The 24,290-nt window shown below is 45.2% G+C and overlaps 1 protein-coding gene across 1 annotated transcript in view; it reads right to left on the bottom strand.

The window, feature by feature from the left end:
* SLC16A2 (solute carrier family 16 member 2) overlaps nt 1-23,925 on the bottom strand; it is a 476,700-nt gene extending 452,775 nt beyond the window's left edge. Inside the window, exon 1 of the mRNA XM_078688838.1 lies at nt 22,355-23,925. Coding sequence (XP_078544964.1) covers nt 22,355-22,718 — 364 coding nt within the window. The 5' untranslated portion in view covers nt 22,719-23,925. The remainder of the gene's footprint in view (nt 1-22,354) is intronic.
* Nucleotides 23,926-24,290: the final 365 nt, after the last annotated feature.

The raw sequence follows: 24,290 nt of genomic DNA, 5'->3' as shown, positions 1-24,290 counted from the left end.
GAGCTAAGGGCTTATATCGGCCATTAAAGCTCCGAGCTACTCCATTGTCCTCAATGGAGATCTTAACATTACAAAGTTCTTATATAGGGGGGGGGTTGTGGCAATAACTAGTCTTATTGACTGGCTGTAAGGTCAGTAATGCTACTACAGGTAACTGAATGTTCCAGCACAGATAATCAATTAGTCTCTTCCATACTTCCTCACTTCTTTCAGCATTTGCTCTCGCGCTCCGTCCGGTGCTTTGAATGTTCTGTGATTTCTAAGATAGGTACAAGAGCAGTCTTATAACAGTTGTTAGGACTCATTCTACAGACAGCAGCACCAGTCACACACCAGCTGCTAAAGACCACATTTTAGGAATCTGATTGGCGGACCAGATCTTAGAATTCCAATGAAAGAGGTAGCCTATGATACTGGTCAATTTTTTCCTAAACCCTTTTAAATAAAGAGTTCAACTGTTAAGTGCCCCAACCTTTGAAGATTGAACAAAAAGAAGGACACACACTGTTTCCCCCGGTTCTCATAGCATTGTCTAAAGAAATGTAGTAAATATTTTAAAAGCATTAAATAGAGCTACGTGTTGGAGGTGAGATACTACTTACACAACATACATTATTTGAAAAAGAAACAATATATCTAAAGAAAGGCAGTGTGCCATTTTCCAACGCTGGACGGTGGAGAGCTCTATTGAAGTAAATGGAGAAGTCTCGGCCTCCCCCTCCCCCAACATCCCAAAAATGCCTCCATAATTATTAGCCATTTAATTACATTTAGAGGCTTTACTGCTGTAATTGTGTTATTGTCCTTCCACCTACATCCACAGTGGGCAGTGCATGCCCTCCACCACATTAAAGGGCCCCGTTAGAGTTTAGGCTTACTTCCTCCTACACCCAGTTCAGGTCTCTCCTGAAAACTCACTTGTTTCGTAAGGCTCACAATTAGGTTTTCTTTTGGCTTTTCCTTTCCTTGCTGCTCATTTATCCAATAATCCTTTCTGTTCCTTCTATGCCTACTAGAGCCAAGAAACCGCTGGGTGTAAGCACGCTCTACAAATTTTTCAACATAACATAACATCATTGGGTTTCGGCCTACAGCTAGGCGAGTGACCATATTACAAACAGCAAATCTCTTCGTAGAAAGTGTATAATCCAGTATTAGAATTCCCCATAGTTAACAAATACCTAAGAGCAAAGTGTAAAGGAGATATAATTCCCAGAGTGCACATTATCGGATGGTACAATATGACTAAAATGTAAAACAATTAAGAGTATCAATTTAGGGAATAACATTTGCCATCCATCTTCGTGTTTTCCACCAGCTGGATGTTGCAACAGTAGGAAATGTCCTTTCGATACAAAGTAAATAAAAAATAATTTGAACAAAGAGCAAAAGTACAAACAAAATGTTTGTCTATAGCCAGGAGCAAAGGGCAAGGCCTCGGTGTTGGGAGAGATCAGAGGAGCAAAGGACGTTGTTCGAGAGGTGGAGAGGTGCACAGGTCAGACAAAAAGGTAGGTCTACTAGGGCAAAGGGAATTCAAGGCATGGGCAAAGCGGACAATTACCCAGGGTCGCCGCCTTGCAAGGGGACACAGTGTGTCTATTTCCCTATCTTCACATTAATGTACAAGTCAATATTGTTTGGTGCCATGGGGCTTGCATTAGTAAAACTGAATGATAAAAATCTTTCTTACCTGGACCACCAAAACCCTTAAAATGACACGATACGTGACTATGGGTGGTAGCGATTAGGCCTAAGAAAACTTGTTTGGAATCTGGGTTTCACCTCCTAGCGCAAATGAAGGGCTCACTTTTTCCGAAGGTTTTATAAGCTTGGATGAAGAAAAAGCAGTGAAACACGTGTCAAGTTCCTTCCTTATCTGGCCCATGAAAAAAGATAAATCTGGGGACTATTTCAGCAACAGGTAGCAAACACCGTACGGTGATCTAGATGTGGAGATCTTCGTGAGTAGTTTGCTCCAATGTATCTTTTGCTTTGTTGTGGAGGAAGGCACAACTTCCCCACACATCCTTGCTACTTCCAAAGTATTTTTGCTAAATCAGCTGTAGGGTGGGTATTTATACTGGTCCTGATGAACTGCTGTAGACCCTGCTGGGTAGTGAGGCATGAAGCATGTTGACCCTGCATTACTTTTGCTGAACATGTCTAGGCACATCATATCCTAGAACAGCCCCTTGTTTTTACCTTATCAAGGGGACCACATTATTAAATAGTCTCTTCAGTACCCCTTCGGCTATTTTAAATCACCTACACACCACCCTAAACTCACATCCTCACCTGCACTCATCATTACAGCTAAAGTCAGAAGATCTTCGCTAAAGAGCTCCTGCTGAGGGACCTGCCGGGCATTGCAGTGCCGGCCCGACAAGCAACAGCCCAGTGATGAAGCATGACACCCTTCTGAGTGTGTGAGGTGTTTCAGGTCTGATCACATGGATCCCCTCAGATCCCTCTCTCATCATCAGTCTCAATTGACTGCTTTATCCCCTTCCCCCTAAGTAACAGCACCCTCCTTTTGTTTTAGATTGTCCATTTAAGAGCTTGGGTGCAAATCCTCTCCTTGTCTCTTCCTTGGTTTATTGAGCAAGCACTATCTTTATTAGGTCAGCATCCCCATGCTAAATAAATTACTACTTTATACACAGAGTTTTAGGGTCTACAAAAACATAACATAAAGGGGGCTACCCAATCCGCTGTCTGGTGTCCAGTAATTGTGCCAATGGCACTCATGAGTATAAACAAGACAGATGGTATAAAGGAATAAATACACAAACAATTACTGAGTAGGGTACATTTAATTTACCCTCACCGCATTTATTATTCACAATGAATATATCACACAAAGTTATGTCCTGCATGGACAATAGCACCTAATCAATGAAAAACAAAAAATGACATATATCACACCATTCTGTACATGAACAAGAACAACATGCAAATATAACAAAGTAACCCTACAAATAAATATTTACTAGTGTCTACATTACAATTCTGGAAAGACCACTAAGAGGTAGTCCAGGTGACACAATTTTTTCTAGAGTGACATCCTATAGTTTTAAAGCATCACTACAGTTCTATTGACTCCTCCTTATTAGTGTCGTCGACATGCCCACGTTTCAGCCTATCATCTTCTTAGGCCTCCTCAGGACAGGGTTAATACATTACTATACAAAATACAAAACCAAGGCATTACTACCATCATAACTATGCGTGGAGCGAGCTGGCTGAGAATCGTGACTGCCCAAAAACCACGGAAATTACACATTAAAGCCATTGGTCCTATCAATAACTTAATACCCAAGCTTCCAAGGTGCACAAACAAAACATGCACTAAGTGATATACACAAAACTCACACCACCACTTAAAACCCTTTAATCAAGTGACTCTTTCAAGCAACAATCTTGTGTAGTCAACTAGTGGCACAATCAATACACACCATGTTTGTCTGTCTGCAAGGCAGATCTTTTGGAAGGCGGTTTAGTCAAATTTCAAGGAGCTTTTGCAGATATAGGAACAGTTTGCCTTCGACACCATGGGGGCAGAGTTATCAAGCATTTGCGCCACAGCAATGTCATGCAAAGTGACAGCAAGATGTTTGTTACCTTCCAACGCAAAACATTTTTGCACTAGAAAACTGCCCTTTTTGTATCACAAATAAGTGTGGCACTTTCCACTGCTTTGCACTACTTTGAGTTAAATGGGCATTCCATGGCTGGTAATTGGGCATTCACATGTAACCACCCATGAATTCTGCAACAATGCTCTACTTATTAAAATTATACAACCAGGTTTGAATAAAACAAAAATTAGGCCTTTATCAGGCAGGTGCAAAATAGGAGAAATATTTGTATTCCTCCGTATCTTTTATTTCAAACATTGCACGTGTGCTGCACTGCACACAACACAAATAATGAACGAATGTTTCGAAGAATATCTAGGCTTACCTTTTTGTACCCTTATAATATAAAACGTATGCTGAGTAGCACACACGGGTGTGAGTGAGGAATGAAGGCCCAGCAGGTGTGAGGCAGGAAGGAAGGTCCGGCAGGTGTGAGCGAGGAAAGAAGTTCCGGCATGTGTGAGTGAGGCAGGAAGGCCTAGAATGTGTGAGTGAGGAAGGAAGGCCTAGAATGTGTGAGTGAGGAAGGCCCAGCAGGTGCGAATGAGGAAGGAAGGCCCTGCTGGTGTGAGCGAGGATGGATGGCCAGACAGGTGTGAGTGAGGAAGGAAGGCCTAGCAGGTGTGAGGAAGGAAGAAAGGACCTGCAGGTGTGCGCGAGGAAGGCAGGCCCAGCCACTGAATGTAAAGTGTCTCCTCCATCATGCCGGTGAATCAGCCACTGACAACATGAAGTGCCGCCTTCATCATGCAGGGGAATCACAGAAAACATGACTTGCCACCTCTATCATGCAGGTGAATCAGCCACAGACAATATGAAGTGCCATCTCCATCATGCAGGTGAATCAGCCACAGACAATATGAAGTGCCATCTCCATCATGCAGGTGACTCAGCCACAGACAATATGAAGTGCCATCTCCATCATGCAGGTGACTCAGCCAGTGACAACATGAAGTGCCGCCTCCATCATGCAGGTGAATCAGCCACAGACAACATGAAGTGCCTCCTCCATCATGCAGGTGAATCATCCACAGACAACATGAAGTGCCACCTCCATCATGCAGGTGAATCATCCACAGACAACATGAAGTGCCACCTCCATCATGCAGGTGAATCAGCCACAGACAACATGAAGTGCCGCCTCCATCATGCAGGTGAATCAGCCACAGACAACATGAAGTGCCTCCTCCATCATGCAGGTGAATCATCCACAGACAACATGAAGTGCCGCCTCCATCATGCAGGTGAATCAGCCACAGACAACATGAAGTGCCTCCTCCATCATGCAGGTGAATCATCCACAGACAACATGAAGTGCCACCTCCATCATGCAGGTGAATCAGCCACAGACAACATGAAGTGCCACCTCCATCATGCAGGTGAATCAGCCACAGACAACATGAAGTGCCGCCTCCATCATGCAGGTGAATCATCCACAGACAACATGAAGTGCCACCTCCATCATGCAGGTGAATCAGCCACAGACAACATGAAGTGCCGCCTCCATCATGCAGGTGAATCAGCCACAGACAACATGAAGTGCCTCCTCCATCATGCAGGTGAATCATCCACAGACAACATGAAGTGCCACCTCCATCATGCAGGTGAATCATCCACAGACAACATGAAGTGCCACCTCCATCATGCAAGTGAATCAGCCAGTGACAACATGAAGTGCCACCTCCATCATGCAGGTGAATCAGCCACAGACAACATGAAGTGCCGCCTCCATCATGCAGGTGAATCAGACACAGACAACATGAAGTACCGCCTCCATCATGTAGGTGAATCATCCACAGACAACATGAAGTGCCACCTCCATCATGCAAGTGAATCAGCCAGTGACAACATGAAGTGCCACCTCCATCATGCAGGTGAATCAGCCACAGACAACATGAAGTGCCGCCTCCATCATGCAGGTGAATCAGACACAGACAACATGAAGTACCGCCTCCATCATGTAGGTGAATCATCCACAGACAACATGAAGTGCCACCTCCATCATGCAAGTGAATCAGCCAGTGACAACATGAAGTGCCACCTCCATCATGCAGGTGAATCAGCCACAGACAACATGAAGTGCCGCCTCCATCATGCAGGTGAATCAGACACAGACAACATGAAGTACCGCCTCCATCATGCAGGTGAATCATCCACAGACAACATGAAGTGCCACCTCCATCATGCAAGTGAATCAGCCAGTGACAACATGAAGTGCCACCTCCATCATGCAGGTGAATCAGCCACAGACAACATGAAGTACCGCCTCCATCATGCAGGTGAATCATCCACAGACAACATGAAGTACCGTATCCATCATGTAGGTGAATCAATCACAGACAACAAGAAGTGCCACCTCCATCATTTAGGGGAATCATCCACAGACAACAAGAAGTGCCACCTCCATCATGCAGGGGAATCAGCCACAGACAACATGAAATGCCACTTCCATCATGCAGGGGAATCATCCACAGACAACATAAAGTGGCACTTCCATCATGCAGGGGAATCATCCACAGACAACAAGAAGTGCCACCTCCATCATGCAGGGGAATCATCCACAGACAACATGTAGTGCCGCCTCCATCGTGAAGGTGAATCAATCACAGTCAAGAAGTGCCACCTCCATCATGCAGGTGAATCATCCACAGATAGCATGAAGTACCGCCTCCATCATTTAGTTGAATCAGCCACAGACAACATGAAGTGCCTCCTCCATCCTGTCGGTGAAGAGACCCGAGTGCGAACAAGAAGAGTGGATTTGGAAAAAAGAGGCCAACAAAATCAAATGGTGCAGCAGATCACGAGTAAAGAGAGACACGTAGGAGACAAATTAAGGTCTTGGAAGCGTTTTAGTCATACGCCTGTTTAATCCAATTAGCATGATTTGCGCGGAAAGCACCTGATTTAAAAAGTTCAAATCAAGTCACAATGCAGTTATCTGAGAAATCCAGCCTGCGGTGTTATATCGCAGGGGAGATGTTCCTTGATGCGTTAAATGTGTTCACTTGCATTCGGCAGGAATGTTTGTTAAGAGTTCACTAAAGGTTCCTTAGTGGAAGCTTTTGCTCATTTTTAGGTCTGGCAATAGCCAAGGTCTTTTGATTTTATTAAAATTAGATGTATAATTTACTCACTTGAGGTTTTCAGCCACCCGTCATGTTGCACCGGTCAGTTATTTTGTCAGTTACATTTTTCTTCCACCCACTACAGCATGCAGCAGGGAGCAGTGGGGCGGCCCACTTCAGCTATTGGCTAACTTCGCTGTGAGTGACAGCATTCCATCCTTTCACAAGGATCACACAGACACACAAAGCAGTGCCCCCACTGCCAGGGACTACTGTGGCAAGGTGTGCTTTTTGAGAGCACAAATAGATTTCTTTTAGCCAACGTTTTATTTCATATATTGATGAGGGTCCATCAGCCTCTCCAACAATAAAGATTTGCAAAAACTATTACAAAACAAAACGAGCACTGACAAAGCCAAAATGTTGGCAGCTAGCACCAGATCTATTGGTGTTGCAATGCCTTTTAACTATATGAGTTTATACAGGCATATCATACAGTTGTAAAAAGCATTTCTATCCTTGCACACTCGAGGAGTTTATATAGGCAAATCATAAAATTACTCAAAACATTTCTAGTTTGTGTTCAATTGAGGAGTTTATATAGGTATTAACACTATTTAGTGATCACTAGAAATGTTTACATGGGCACATATCATACAGTCTGCAGTATTTTATTCAGTGCTCAATACTGGGATTATGTAGGAATATAATATAATCTGAAAATGAATATCTAATCGTTACTCGCTAGAAGGTTGATATAGGCATTCAACGTACCAAAGAGTACTTACATCCATGGTCACTATGTCTACATGGGTCTATCTGGGAAAATCAATTCATAAAGTAATCTACATATTTACCAGCATGCGGGTGTGTAAAAGCGGGGGATTTCTACCATCCCAGGGACAACAGCACAGAGCATGGACTCAGGGCCGGATTTAGGGCAGTGCGACTGGTGCGGCCGCACTGGGCGCAGACCTCAAGTGGGGACGCTGTATTTAGCAAGAATTTAGGATTGGAACCATCTGATGCAGAGTTCCTTGTGTGTACAGATTTAAGGCAGCAATATAAATGTCAAGATAACTCTTGTGATTAATGTTCCTGCTAGAGAGAGAGAGATGGGGTTTTTGTCTAGTGGCAGTTTTGACTTGCTATAAAGTAGCCTAGAGGGCTAATATGTCTGCTGCAAAGAACAGATCTGTATTTGATGTAGATAGCCGAGTGGATTAGTAAAGCCAGCCTTTACCAGCGCTTTAAAACGAATGAAATGTATGCAAGAGAAGGGCTATGGAGAGATGAGGGGCCCTTTTGCTGGGTGGTAGTGAGCTAATCTGAGGTGGAGGGCCACCAGTGCTAATGCCAGCCCTGTAAGATGGACTACCTTCCCTTAGTCCTTCTGAATTAAGTAGTAGCGGCCTATCGACATATGTGCTACATCTTGGCGCTACAAAACAGTCCTGGGTGTACACGGTCTACCTGAACTCGAATCACGTGACGGGAACCTTGCAGTGACTGGAGGTCTGAAGAACATTTGGGGTGCTTGGAGGTCTCTCAGTAGTGCTTCTTTAAAGCGTGAGGACTGCAGCATACATGCGCCCTTCGCACACTCGAGAGGTGGCCTCAACTGAATTTAGAAAAGCTCTAACCTTCCCATTAAAATGTTGATTTTTTTTATATATGTTTGAGAATTAAATACAATACTTCAGCATTTGTGTATTTGTTTAATACTTGTGTCTGTATTTTTGTGTACTATTTTGCGGTTCAAATGTTTGAAATTGTTTACCCCGTTGTCCCAGACTTCCAGTAATGACTCAGTGGGGGGTCCCAGGATTCCAATAATGATTCAGTGGGGTCTCTGGATTCTAGTAATGATTACACGAGGGTACACAGACGTCGCTGATCTAAGGTATTCCAATTCTCATGATGTGCTAATGTTGTTCCATTAAATGTCTTGCAGTGTTGCAGATCAATACACCAATGTACTGTTAAAGAAGCATCTGTCTGTCTCTTCACATGCCCCTTTGATGTAAAACAATTCAGCAGAGAAGTACAGATACAGTTCCATTAAAAGCACAGACGCTTTTCAGAGATGCGGGAGAAGTGTCACAGTCAAGGCATTACAGCAATTTGAAGACAGGCCGCCATTTAGGGAGAGCAACAGCTCTCCTGAGAAATGTCTGCTTTGTTGAATCAAACATAGAGCACGCCTTCTAAGAAGCACAAGTAACTTCACATTAACACTACTGCAGCCCTTCCAAAGAGTGCCTCTATTGGCCAATGAAATGTACTGCACCATTGCTGACACGTGCCAGCACCCTCTTTCGCAGTGAGATTCCCAGTGAGACTTCCCAGTAGATTCATACTGGGAAGTTCCAACATGCTGTTGCTTCATTGGTACAGATAGTTATAGGTGTTGGTCATGGATACTTATTTTTCTTCATCAGATTTGGATCTAGTGCAAGGGTGAAAATGACAGAAAGGGAAGAAATAACAAGGAAGAGAAGGCAGGAAAACAACAAATAGAGAAACTAGGGATGAAATATCAGGAAGAGTGAGATAAAGGAACATGAATTGGAGGGTGGTGGAGAAAAAGGGTATGAGGTGGAATAAAAGCTAGGCAACTTTGGTATTTGGCATCGCAGACAAACTCCTAAGAAAAGCTTCAGGACCCTGCATTTATATTTTATATTTTGACAAATTAAGTGCCTGCACCAGTCAGCTGTGAAGATGTTATATGAGACTATATTAAAAGCACACCAGCCCAATGGATGAGCCACCACAGAGAGCTTTAGAGAGAACTTGGCTCAAATGTTGGCTCAATCATTACAATAGCTTTCTTTCCAAGTTAGCAAAGATATTATCTCCGCTTTAGATAACTCTGCCAGGCCATAGTTCATAATAATTAGACTAACACCCTGTTCCAGAGGACTTCAGTCGTGTGATAGCCGGGCTCAGCAATCTGGAAGGTGTCCAGGTCTAGAGTTGATAAGCTGGTCATAAAAAGCTCAAATAAATATATAAAGAAGTGATAGCCGAAGTCGAAAGGTGATAAAGAGTCTGTAAAGAGCTCAAATAGAATCCATCAGAACGCGATAGCCTAGGTCCAGAGGCGATAAGGGAGTCCACAAAAAGCTAAAAAGGAATCTATCAGGAAGTTATAGCCTATGCCGAGAGGTGATGAAAAGTCCATAAAAAGCAAAAATACAACCTATCAGGAAGCGATAACTTAGGTCTAGAGCTGATAAATGGTCAGCAAGGAGCTAAAATACAATCTATCAGGAAGTGATAGCGTAGGTCTAAAGGTGAAAAGGAATCTGTAAAGAGCTCAAATAGAATCTATCAGGAGGTGATAGCTTGGGTCTATGGTGATAAAGAGTCCATAAGGAGTTAAAATAGAATCTGTACATTAGCAGCAGCTTAGATCCAGCAGTTACAATAAACTCATAAAGAGACAACATAGAACGGATCAAGAAGGTAGGTCTGGAGGGCATAGAGTCTGTAAAGATCTAAAACATAATGTATCAGGCATCAACAGCCTAACTCTAGAGGTGATAAAGAGTACCAAAAGAGCAACAAATAGTATTTAAATGACATCAACAGCTTTATTCTATAGGCCATAAAGAATCCATAAAATATAATTTATTAGGACGCAATTGTTTAGATCCAAAAGTAATAAAGAGTCTACAAAAGATCGAAACTAGAAACTATCAGGAAAGAATAACTTAGATCTAGCAGGAATAAGACATACATAAAGAGCTAAAACAGATCCTATAAGGCAGTGATAACTTAAGCAAATAGAGCTAATGGGAACCCGAGGCAACACAAAATGTCCTTGTGCTCAAGATGGGCTGAAACCTTCCTCTGAATGGTTTGTAAATGACACACTGTTTTACTGACATGAGCGATAGAATCTGACAAAAAATCCGATGGGTTTAGTACACCGCATGTAAAGACCATATCTAGAGGTCATGACGTCTGAACTTAATTTTTAATAGCTCCAACAACTGAAGTAGTGGCATCACTTTAGAAACCAAAACTCTGTAGCAGTGTGTCTCCTAAAATACTACAAAGATGAGTAGTCTCAATTTCAAAGATGTGTGGTGTCAATTTCTTATGCCTGTGAACCCTTTAACAAGTCCTCATAAAGTATGTCACCTAGCTCTTGGATCACATAATTCTAAAATATAAAATATACCATCTCCTGATTCAATTATTTCGTCCAATTCCGAACCCGCGGACAGCATACCATGTGTCCCAACTGGTGAAGAGTAAACCCATCGTGCCATTTGTCACATTATTCAACAATTGTCCATCCATTGGCAAGAGTGCCAATAAAACCACTCCTACTGTCTACTGATCCTCCCGCTTGGAGGATAGTGTACCCATTGTACAATCCAATGTACAGAGTCCCTATTGTCCGATCCACTGGAAAGTATCCCTATCGTCCCATCCAGTGGATAGTATTGCCACGGTCCCATCCATTGCATAGTAACCTATCGTCCCATCCAGTGGATAGTATTGCTATTGTCCCATCCTTTGGATAGTATCCCCATCGTACAATCCAATTTCAAGTGTCCCTATCATTCAATCCACTGGAAAGTATCCCTATCATTCCATCCAGTGGATAGTATCTTATCGTCCCATCCAATGGAAAGTATCCCAATCGTTCCATCAAATGGATAGTATCACCATCGTCCCATCCATTGGAAAGTATCCCAATCGCTCCAACCAGTGGATAGTATCACCGTCGCCCCACCCACTGGAAAGTATCCCAATCGTTCCATCCAGTGGATAGTATCCCTATCGTCCTATCCAGTTGATAGTATCTCCATCGTACCATCCACTGGTTAGCATCCCTATCCTCCCATCCAGTGGAGAGTGTCCTCATTGTTCCATCAGTGGAGCGTGCCCCCATTGTCCACTCTAGTGGATCATTCCGCTACCGTCCCATCCAGAGGACTGAGTCCATATCATCCCAACCAGTATACACAGGTCCCATCATTCTATCCCGTGGACCGCGTCTTTAGCATCACATTAGGTTCACAGTGTTTCCAAATTCCCATACATTTGACAGTGCCCTATTGTCTCACCCACCATCTCATCTGGTGCACAGTGTACATGTCAGGGTTCCTATCGCTCTATGAGGGGGGACCATGTAATCATCAATCATATACGCAGTACAAAGATTGTGCTGTTCTGCTCGCAATCTGACCAGCTGCATGTTTCCCATAATCCCACCCAGTGGACAGCCCCTATCAATTATATGGACCCTCCTTGTAGGAAAATACATCAAGCATGAGGACCAAATACCGACCAGCCAACAAATAGATGGTTCAATAAAACATTTATTTGCCAATAATGCTGCAATGTATCTGGCACCTGAACAGGAAAAATACAAAGAAGGTGATCTCTGTGATAGAGAATTTTCAGCAATTTCCAGCTACACTGTTAATAAGTAAAAAACGGCGACCCTTCTGATAAATGCTAGTCTAGCACAATTTACATGAGAAATACAAACCATAGCTATCTACCAAGAGGTATGCTATCTGGATAGTCTGACCTCAAGAAAATAGAAGAACGTGAAGACTGGATTACAGAGACCAGCTGAAAATAGGCTAAACTGAGTATTAAAGTTTGCAGCACATCTATCTATCGGTAATGGATATAATCAAGGTAACAAAGGTTGTAAGGCTTCCACAATGTCTGTTCTTGTTCTGGTGCCTCCCACCTTATCTGAAAAGGTGCTTCTTCAACAGATTAAATGGGATGACCACATCTTGAGTTTGTGGAGGGACAACTCACAAACTTTCCAGGAAAACACTATGTGCATCCTTTGGGAAAGGAGGTTGGACCTTTCCCAAAATTGAGCTGTGGTATCTTGCCACAGTATTACAAACAGTACCACAGTATTACAAAGTGCCACAGTATTACAAACACTGCAAACGATAGTAGATTCCCAGAATTACTCAACAGCAGATCCCAAACCCTCTTATTAGAATGACAAGAAAGTAAGGCCTGATGGGTTTGGCAGCAAATGTTCACAGCCCAAAATACAAAAATCACATTCTGAACACTCTGGTCACTGTGACGGAGGAAGATTGCGATGCAGAGTTGGGAGATGTGCTTCCCAGAGATGTAACACAGCTCAAATCTGAGTGTAAGGAGGAGAGAGTACAGGAGTAGAAGTAATTAACGGAGAGTGAAGGTTGTTTTTATTTCCCATAGTTGTAGCAGAGATTTGAAATTGAACTCTCAAGAAACATTGTAAGTACCTCCAAATCGAAGGCCACTTTTTTCACTTGGAAAAAAGAGGATTCCAGGCTGTCCTGGAAGACTCAGGGCATCTGCCAGTAGAGCATCAATGGCGGTGGTTATCAAAAACGAAATGACACAGACAGGTCAAATAACAGCAAAATCAGGAAGAGGTAGGATAGGACCCTACGTTAGGAATTATTTGGATGAAGGATGGTACAACGTCAATACAGTTAAACCTATACTCAGACTTTCTAATCTTTTTCCAAATCCTGTAATCTTTGAAGCACTGGACATATCTCAGCCGTGACAAAATTAATATGTTTGCTAAGGATGCATCGCCTCCATGTAGGAGGTGCAGGGTCTCCCAAGACATGTGGATGCAGATGGCCAGGGACTGACCTAAACTGAGCCATTGTGGCAGAGACAGTTTAAGACATGGGCAAAGTACACAATAACCCAGGGCTCCCACCTTAGAAAGGGCCCCTAGGAATGGGAATGTCCTTTCAGTCACATCTCTAGCTCTCTATTTTAACCTTATATTTTTTATACTTCAATATTGTTTGTCAACATAGTGCTTGAATTAGCAGAAAATGGGTAATAAAAATGTTGTTGTTTCATAACAAAAAGACCCCAATATATGTATTGCCCAGGTCCCCCAAAATCCTTAAAATGACACTGCATTGTGGAACTCTTTAGAAACACCCACAGAAAAAAAAGATTGCTGCATTTCGCTGAATCACGATCCGCGCGTGGGCTTGCTGGGTAAGTGCCGGGAGCTCCCTGGTATTTGCAGCACCAAGAATTTTATTTTATTTGGATCTCGCCAGGCATCCGTTTTGATTGCCATAAATCCTTGGTAAATCCCAACGTGCTCAAAATAGGTAAATAAAATGAAAAGGAAATTGTTCTATGAACAACTGCATTGTTCTAGTATTAGGAAAACTCTGGCATTCCAAAGAACACGAGGGCTACTCGGATTGGATAAACAACCTCTACAAATTATCGAGGGGATGGAATGTTAATTTAGAATATGCAAAACATCAATGGGGATTGAGTGCCGAGTGCTGCTATATATATATATATATATATATATATATATATATATATATATATATATATATATATATATATATATATATATATATACACTCACACACACACAATTACATACACATATATAGAATGACTACAGCAGGTAGACTTGTGTGCCAGAACTCTGCAGATGACATACATACCATGATCGACTCTGCAAACAAGCAATCGTTGTGGTAGTTGGAGGATTCATTCCCTGAGCAGTTTAATTGGTCTTTCGTTCTTGAGGGTCTGATTAATTAATACCCTCATGTGATTGCACCACACTGAGGCTCCACAGTGTTATTTGTAGGTCTTTTTATCGAGTGACTGACCCAGTGCAGCGCTTTGAGGCAACTTCGAGGTTCAGGTTGCCCTTAAGTAACTATCATGGAAGAACTATATCCCGGAGGGCCATCCACCCCGTGGTACGCCTCCAGCCCGGTATCTCATGCTATTCCATACATGCTTTCGCTAGGGACCCTATACCATGGATTTGGATTAATTTTCTGCCTCCTCGAAGTTGTCTGATGAGACAATATCCATCGAATCAATTTGGTGCTTTCCAATCTGTGTCCTGATGAAGACCAAGTCTGAACAATAAGCATATGGTCGAAATGTTGACACAATAATAGTGTACTATTTGTTTTGATTCTGGAGCATTTCACTCTGTCAGAGTGTGTATCAACCACCTTTGCATCCTGAATCAGTCACTATTGATGTATATAGACTGTATAGCACCCGCGCACTTTACACTCACTTATTTCAGTTGCATTGCGCCGCTGTGCGATTTGGAATCACCTTTTGTCTTTCAAAATGGCTTGATTATGAAATTGCAATGATTCTTTTTGTTATTGAACAAATTGAATAAAACTGTTTTGTTTAGAAATGGAACCAATTGGTTGATGGTCAAACTATTTTTTCCCAAGGAAGTAGAGGTTCCCACTGCCCCCTCGAGGGAACACTGTTTATCTTTATTACTTGATTACCCAGGTCCCAGGGTTGCCCCTTGTTCTTATATATACACATGAGAAGCACTAGCACTGTCTTATCAAAGGTATAAAAACTCAGCTGAATGTAGCTAGCACTGTCTCAACTAACAAAGGCTTATTAGTGTCTCATTCAATGATTAGCAGCCCAACTCAGCAGAGCTAGACTTGTCGCATTAAAGGTAAAACAGTCCAGGTGAGAAGCACTGTCATATCAAAGGTATTAAAAAAACACATGGGTGTAGCTAGCACCGCCTTATTAAAAACCCAGCTAACAAAGGTAAGCATTGTCTCATTAAAAGATTAGCTGTCCAACTGAATGCTGCCGGCTCACTTTCATAAAGGTATAGCAGCCCTGCTGAGAATGCCAGCACTGTCTCATTAAGGTATAGCAGCTCTGCTGAGAGTGCCAGCACTGTCTCATTAAGGTATAGCAGCTCTGATGAGAGTGCCAGCACTGTCTCATTAAGGTATAGCAGCTCTGCTGAGAGTACCAGCACTGTCTCATTAAGTGTATAGCTGCCCAGCTGAATGCTGCTGGCTCAATCTCATTAAAGGCATAGCAACCCAGCTGAATGCTGCCAGCACAGTCTCATTAAAGGTATAGCAGCCCCGATGAGAGTACCAGCACTGTCTCATTAAAGGTATAGCAGCCCATCTAAGTGCTGCCGGCTTAGTCTCATTAAATGTATAGCAACCCAGCTGAGAGTAGCAGCACTGTCACATTAAAGGTATAGCAGCCCAGCTGAGTGCTGCCGACTCAGTCTCATTAAAGGTATAACAGTCCACCTGAGTGCTGCCGGATCAGTCTCATTAAAGGTATAGCAGCCCAGCTGAGAGTACCAGCACTGTCTCATTTAAAGGTATAGCAGCCCATTTTGGTGCTACCAACTCAGTCTCATTAAAGGTATAGCAGCCCATCTGAGTGCTACCAGCACAGTCTCATTAAAGGTAAAGAAGCCCTGCTGAGTGCTGCCAGCACAGTCTCATTAAAGGTATGGTAGCTCAGCTGAATGCTGCCGGCTCAGTCTCATAAAAGGTATAACAGTTCACCTGAGTGCTGCCGGCTTAGTCTCATTAAAGGTATAGCAGCCCAGCTGAGAGTACCAGCACTGTCTTATTAAAGATATAGCAGCCCATCTCAGTACTACCGACTCAGTCTCATTAAAGGTATAGCAGCCCATCTGAGTGCTATCAGCACAGTCTCATTAAAGGTATAGCAGCCCAGCTGAGTGCTACCAGCATAGTCTCATTAAAGGTACAGTAGCCCAGCTGAGTGCCAGCTCAGTCTCATTAAAGGTATAGCAGCCCAGCTGAATGCTGCTGGCTCAGTCTCATTAAAGGTATAGTAGTCCAGGTATAGTAGCCCAGCTAAATGCCAGCTCAGTCTCATTAAAGGTATAGCAGCCCAGCTGAATGTTGCTGGCTCCGTCTCATTAAAGGTATAGTAGCCCAGCTGAATTCTGCCGGCTCAGTTTCATTAAAGGTATAACTGCCCAACTGAATGCTGCCAGCATAGTCTCATTAAAGGTATAGCAGCCCAGATGAGTGGACCAGCACTATCTCATTAAAGTTATAGCAGCCCATCTGAGTGCTGCCGGCTCAGTCCCATTAAAGGCATAGCAGCAAAGCTGAAAGTACCAGCACTGTCACATTAAAGGTATAGCAGCTCAGCTGAGTGTTGCCAACTCAGTCTCATTAAAGGTATAACAGCCCACCTGAGTGCTGCCGGCTCAGTCTCATTAAAGGTATAGCTGCCCAGCTGAGAGTACCAGCACTGTCTCATTAAAGGTATAGCAGCCCATCTGAGTGCTACCAGCACAGTCTCATTAAAGTTATAGCAGCCCAGCTGAGTGCTACCAGCACAGTCTCATTAAAGGTATAGTAGCCCTGCTGAGTGCCAGCGCAATCTCATTAAAGGTATAGCAGCCCAGCTGAATGCTGCCGGCTCAGTCTCATTACAGGTATGGCAGCCCAGCTGAATGCTGCCGGCTCAGTCTCATTAAAGGTATGGCAGCCCAGCTGAATGGTGCCGGCTCAGTCTCATTAAAGGTATAGCAGCCCAGCTGAGTGCTACCAGCACAGTCTCATTAAAGGTATAGTAGCCCTGCTGAGTGCCAGCGCAATCTCATTAAAGGCATAGCAGCCCAGCTGAATGCTGCCGGCTCAGTCTCATTACAGGTATGGCAGCCCAGCTGAATGCTGCCGGCACAGTCTCGTTAAAGGTATAGCAGCCCAGCTGAATGCTGCCGGCTCAGTCTCATTAAAGGTATGACAGCCCAGCTGAATGCTGCCAGTACAGTCTCATTAAAGGTATAGCAGCCCAGCTGAATGCTGCCAGTACAGTCTCATTAAAGGTATAGCAGCCCAGCTGAATGCTGCCGGCTCAGTCTCATTACAGGTATGGCAGCCCAGCTGAATGCTGCCGGCACAGTCTCGTTAAAGGTATAGCAGCCCAGCTGAATGCTGCCGGCTCAGTCTCATTAAAGGTATGACAGCCCAGCTGAATGCTGCCAGTACAGTCTCATTAAAGGTATAGCAGCCCAGCTGAATGCTGCCAGTACAGTCTCATTAAAGGTATAGCAGCCCAGCTGAATGCTGCTGGCTCAGTCTCATTAAAGGTATAGCAGTGCAGCTGAGAAGTGCTTGTAGCTTCCTAATGAGCATAGTATGACAAAGTTACATTCCTATTACTTTTGGAAACACAATCTAGAAAATTGTCACAGTCCAAAATGACCAAACATCACGGAGAAATGAGACTCGGAGGGGTGCATGGCATACTTTGAAAAGAGTAAGGAGCTAATAACTGCAAGTCAACCAATGGGTAGAAAGCAAGGAAATGAATAAATTCAGGCGAAGCACGGGGGGGTTGAGCCGGTGCGGCCGCCACAACATAAGCTGCAACTTTTACAGGAATAACGATTTTACCTAAAGGAACAGAGCAACCTTTGCCTTAAATAAAAGATACAGCGATCTAATAAATAAGGCGATCTTGAGGAGGCTGTGGGATGAAGGACGCGTGGATGGAATCGAGGCCACGAGCCCATTGTTCTAAAATAAACAGGAGGGAGCTATACAGTGGTCTGGGACGCATATCACACACTAGGACTGGTTGGAGCCCGGACAGACGGATGGGTGTACATGATTGGAATAGCGCCTCTGCCACAAGTGCAGGCGTTTCAACCAGTTGCATTAGTGTTGAATTCAGAATAAAAGGTGCGCTCTTTTACATCCAAACCACTGACGGCAGATCTCCACAGACCCAATCAGACTCGTGTCTCTATTGGAAAGTATCAAATGCGCCGCGATGCCCTACTAAAGACCGACTGTGTGCTACAGAAACGCCAATCAAGGGAGCTTGAGTATCCGAGGAGCTATTTGCGCAAGGTGATTTAAATACTTGTTCTTTGCATATTTTTGGAGCGTATTTATTTATTTATTTAAGCTTGTACCGCGCACAGCTACCCACAATGGGTTTCCCGGCGCCAGGGATAGACTGTAGAAGAAAAGAGAATGTCACCTTGACTTAAGGCCTCTGCCGACTATTGGTCACGCTTAGTAAAGAGCAGGGTCTTCAAAGCCTTACGGAAGCGGAGTAAGTTGGTCTCAGATTTTAATGCCAATGGGAGGGAGTTCCAGTATTTAGGACCAAGAGTGGAAAAGGAGCGGCCTCCCATTTTTGCCAGCTTCCATCTTGGTACTGTGAAATTGCCAATGTCCGATGACCTTAATGAGCGCAGGGGTCTATAGGGTTTTACCAGCCCCTGAACATATACTGGGGCGCTACCCTGCTTAGCCTTGAACATATAGCAGAGTGCCTTGAATTTAACGCGTTCTGGGATGCTCAACCAATGGAGGTCACGCAAAGCGGCAGTGGCTGAGGTGCGTCTGGGGACATTCTTTAGCAGGCGCGCGGCCGCATTTTGCACCACCTGCAGCACATGTATAGTGGCTTTATCTGCGCCCAAATAGAGAATGTTGCCATAGTCCAGGCGTGATGTTACAAGTGCCTGGACTACAGTTCTGCGAGAGGAGAGGGGGAGCATCCACAAAATCTTGTGAAGCCATCGCAAGGTTGAAAAGCAGATGGCTGAGACCTTAGTAGCCTGTTGTCTCATAGTTAGCCTGTCGTCAATAATGACGCCCAGGTTGCGAACTGCAGTAGATGGTGTAGGCGCATTTCCCAGTTCGATGGGCCAATGGCGAGGACCCCAAAGATGTTTGTTCTGTCCCAGAATGACCACCTCGGTCTTCTCCCCATTCAGCTTGAGACAATTTCTCCGCATCCAGTCGGCCACAAGAGTGAGGCCCGACTTGAGTGCGGAGATGTTGTTTACGTCTCTCCCTGACAAGGAGAAGACAATCTGGGTGTCATCTGCGTAGGAAAACAGGGTTAGCCCAGCTTGTTCGACTATGGTTGCCAAGGGTTTAACATAAATATTAAATAATAAAGGGCTAAGAATTGAGCCCTGGGGGACGCCGCGGGTGGAAGGACAAATGGCGGAGGCAGCTTTAGAAGAAAACACTTGGAAGCTTCGGTCACTAAGGAAAGACGCCAGCCAGGCCAAGGCCTGGCCTGCCACACCTAGAGATTTCAGAGAGTCAATGAGGATGGAATGTGACACGGTGTCGAAAGCTGCGCTCAAATCCAGCAGGATGAGCGCCATGGTGTTTCCCTGATCGACACCGTGCCTAAGACTCTCTGTCACCCCCAGGAGGGCTGTCTCGGTTGAGTGCCTAGGCCGAAAGCCCGACTGAGAAGGATGGAGAAATCCAGTGTTTTCAACCAGTTTGGAGAGCTGAGAATTTATATGTCTCTCCAATATCTTTGAGAAAATTGGCAACAAGGATATAGGGCGAAAGTTAGCAGGATTTGAAGGATCTGCACCCTGTTTTTTTAATAACGGTACAACCATGGCGTGTTTCCAAGGTTGTGGGACATGGGCCTCGCTCAGAGAAGCGTTGAGTAATTTAATGATGGGGGGATGAGTGAGGGGGTCTAATTGTTTTAATATTTTGGCCGGGAGAGCGTCCTGTGGGGAGCCCGATCTCACACTATTTAAACAGGAGAGGAAAGAAATGGCGTCTAAGGGCTGCCAAGTAGTGACTACTGCATCAGTGTCATTGTTTTCCAATTTTTGGACTATGTCAAGGGCAGTGTACATAGTACCTGGAGGTGTAGTGAAATTTTCATAGATAAGATCAACTTTATCTATGAAGTAATCCGCTAAGGACTGACACTGAGTGCCATCAAGTGCCGGGGGAGGAGGGATCGAGTTAGCACCAGTCAATTTTTTGACAACAGAGAATAGCACCTTTGGGCAGTTTTGTGCATCAGTCACAGTTTTCCTTGTGTAGTCTGCTTTAGCAGTTTTACAACTGTAGTGGTATTTTTTTAAGGCTTCTTTATATGTGGCTTTACGTGAAGGAGAATAGCCTTGTATGCGGCTAAAGGCCCCTTTCCTCAGCAAGGAGCTTTTTGTTCACATGTATATGTGCTAAATAGTCGGGCACACCTTTAATTGCATGCATCTGTACGGAGCAAAGAAACTGTTGGTGTTTTGACTAAAAGGGTTAAAATGTACTGCTTTGCTTCTAGGCGCTATCTAATTAGAAACCTGTGTTTGGGTGGCTATCAAAACGGCAGGGAATCTCACGCGTGCCAAGAGAAAAAGCTCTATGCCAGCGTGATCGATATACGTGCGTGGAATAAAACAGTGAAAAAATAGGCATTTTACTTTCAAGAAAATATTTGTAGAGTTCATCTGATTTTGCCCTTAGTACGTAAACACAAAACCACTGGCCGATAAATTCAGTAAGTATGCTCCTATCATTATAACTTCGACTAGAACATGTCGTAAAAACGAGAACACACCTCTAAACATCGGGGTGATCCGTTCTCATGTGGTACGGTTAAGATTGGCGCGAGTAGTTTCAACTGAGGACATTACGAGATGGGGGTTATGCTGCTTCTTAACTAGCAGTTTGGATTATTGCAAAATAGAGTGGTAGGGGCCATAACAAGTGCAGAACCGCCACCAACTCGTTTGCATTTGTTAACCCTCAAGGTTTGCCCAAATATATAGTTCAGAGGCAAAGCTACCCCGATACACGTTAGTCGCTCCCAGGATGGCCAACTAATTCCATGTCATAATGAAAGTCTGTGTACCGTTCTGGAATTGTGCGTGGCAAACCAGTGCATTCTGGGTGATGTAGTCTGGGCCTTCTTCCGTCGCTCTGATTAGATACTAACACACTGGACAGCAACGATGTGTAAGTATTAAAGCCAGGGTAGCTGGAAACATTCAATCAGATGCATCAAGTTGTTTTCTAATCCACTAATGCAGGGACGTCCAACCTAGGTCCAAGAGGGCTTGCTCCATACAAGATATTAAGAATACCCACTGCCTATGTAAATACACTCCATATACACATATTGTACGTATAGTTATTTTACATGGCTTTCCTGAACTTCTTAATACTTTATAAGTGTAAATGATCAGGTTGGTGTCTATGATGAATAAAAGATGCACACCTTTTATTTCTAAAATACAAGTCGGATCTGAAAAATAAGCCATAAACAAATAGGGATGGGTGGAAAGCCCGATGGGGATGAAAATTGGCCGAGAAAAGAGCGCAGAAGTCGGCCACGGCAGGATGTAAGCCGTCCCAGGGCGCTCTGCTGCTTTAGGGGGTGTGATCGGTGCTGGACCGGTGCGCTCCAGCCCTGTGCGGGAGGCTGACCCGGGCTGCAGCTGCTCCAGCGAGGCGCAGGCTTCAGAGAGAAGGCGTTTTAAATACAGGTGCCAGGGCCAGGATAATTACATGCACAACTTGCATGTGAAAAAAAACACAAGCATTTGAAACCGGGAACAGAACAAGGTGTGACGACGGGGTAGACAAGGGGGCACGAAACGAGTTCAGCTGGAAACATGAGGCATCCCAACCAATCGGGAAGGCACCGCGTTCCCAGGTGGGGAGGAGGGGTCCTTTGCAAGTAGGGGTCGAAGCCTGAATGAAAAGGGGCACACCTTTTATTGCATTGTACAATACACCTTTAATTATGAACACGTGTAGGAAGTGAGACTGGTTTCCTTAAATGGCGGCGAGATTTCTAAAGGTAAGCAATAATGCCTTGTCTTCTAGGCGCCTGAAAGTGGACCAACCCCTGTCCGCGCGCTCACATGCATGCATACCGTCCCACCACGTGGTCCCGTGAACTCTGCCACACTTACATAATTCAGTAACTCACGCATCCAGCCTGCGCGCTATGCTTCGTGGTTTCCTTAATAAAATCATTCATTAACCCACTCATCCACTCCATGTGACTCACCGGTCTTGAACTCCAGCGCCTTGTCCTTGGGCCCCTCCATGTCCTCCTGCAGCATCACGTACAGGATCCCGAACGAGTTCTGGATGCCGAAGATGGACCCGCTGCACCAGGTGGCGGCGAAGACCACCAGCCAGCCGTAGCCCCCCTCCGGGGGCTGGAACCCGCCGTGCTGCGGGGAGGGGGACTCCGGGCAGCCCCCTGGCGCGCCATCCTGCGGGCCCCCGGGGGTCTCCTGCGCCTCCAGCAGCCGGTCCCGCACCCCGGGGGGCGTCTGCGCCTCTCCCTTCAGCTCCTCTTCCTGGGGCGCTGCCCTCTGGCGCCCCCCTGCCGGCTGGCCCCCGCTGCTGCTGCCCTGGGAGCTCATGCTGCCCTTGCCACCTGCTGCCACTGTCCTCGATGCCCAGATGCGCGCACTGCCAGGCGGAGCGCACCCCCGACCGAGAGCTCAGCTCAGCTCAGCCCAGGGCACGTGCAGGGCAGACTGCGCACGACAGCAATGCAGAGAGTGACCCTGGCATGAGGGTTAGGAGGCAGCAGGCACCGGGGGTGGGGGCCGGACCCTCCCTCCCCTCCACATCTGGCCTTTAAAAGGCGGGCACGGCTCATTCGGAGCAGCGTGTGTCCTGAGAGGGGTGAGAGGCAGGTCGTGGGCAGTCACAGGGACACGCAGCTCCTGGCACAGGGGTACACACTGCCAGGCACACAAAGGGACACATCAGCATGAGCCACCGGGGGTGGCACGGGGGCACGCGGCGCGCAGCGCGGGCACACAGCGCATCCCTGACAGGAGCTGCACGACAGCCACTGTGGCAGACAGCACAGGGCACGCACTTTGTGGCCCTGGGATGCAAGGTGACGCGAGCACACCGGAAGCGCGGGATGTACACTATCTGTGGCAACACCGTATTACAGGTAGAACAGGGACACGATGTATCTGTGACAGGGGCAGTAGAAGGTCAGAGGGATGCACTATATCCGTGACGGGAAGACACGGCATGGAGGCACTGTGAGAAACACAAGGACGCAGCATGCGTCACAAAGACACACTATGTCACAGACAGCGGGTGGCACATGGGGGCGCTGCGTGTAACACCAGGACATAGCATACGCCACAAAGATACACTTTGTCTGCAAGAGTCACAGAGAGCGGATAGCACGTGGGGGCACTGTGTGTAACACAACACAGACGGCATAGCAAAGGTGCATTATACCTGGGACAGGAGTAACATGCATGTAACCTGCAGACACTCTTTGTAACGTGTGCCCACGGCGTGCATCACATAGGTACACTACATATGTGACTGTAGCGCACAAAAGGCACTGTATGCAACACAACAGAGCGTAGCAGGCACACAACATGTAAGGCACACAGCGGGACAGTATCTATGACAGAAACACGCAGTATGCGTCACAGAAGTCAAATATTGATGTAGACACACACGGGGAGGCGACTAACATACTCTAGGCAATGTGCGGAACACGTGTACACACAGCATGCACCACAAGTGTACAGAACGAAACACACATGAGATTCTTTGCAACAGCAGGTAAGGACGTGCACTGGATGACGTAGCACGTGAAAGGGCGAGATTTTGATCGATACCTTATATCTATTGATCCAAACCTCGATCTGGTCGACTGAACCTTTATTGCCTGTCTTGGAAGGAAACAGTACACCTATCTGCAAATTAGTTCACCCAAGAAAGGACTCTGCTCTCAAAGATCACGGACAACTTCTAGGTTTCAAAAGTTTATTGTAAAGATATAATGAGCTGCAAATACAAGCATCTCAGAATGAGATTCACGAGATACACAGGTCCAATTACATACATGTGTTCTCGAAACGCCCTCAGACGAGCAACAGAAATCACTAACACAAGTTCTAAAAATAGCAAAGCTATCAGCATAGACGCATATCTCTCCTTCATTTAGGTTG

This window comes from Lissotriton helveticus, chromosome 4_1 (genome assembly GCF_964261635.1).
Source record: "Lissotriton helveticus chromosome 4_1, aLisHel1.1, whole genome shotgun sequence".
NCBI classification, from domain to species: domain Eukaryota; kingdom Metazoa; phylum Chordata; class Amphibia; order Caudata; family Salamandridae; genus Lissotriton; species Lissotriton helveticus.
This window is presented reverse-complemented; position numbering and strand designations above follow the sequence as displayed.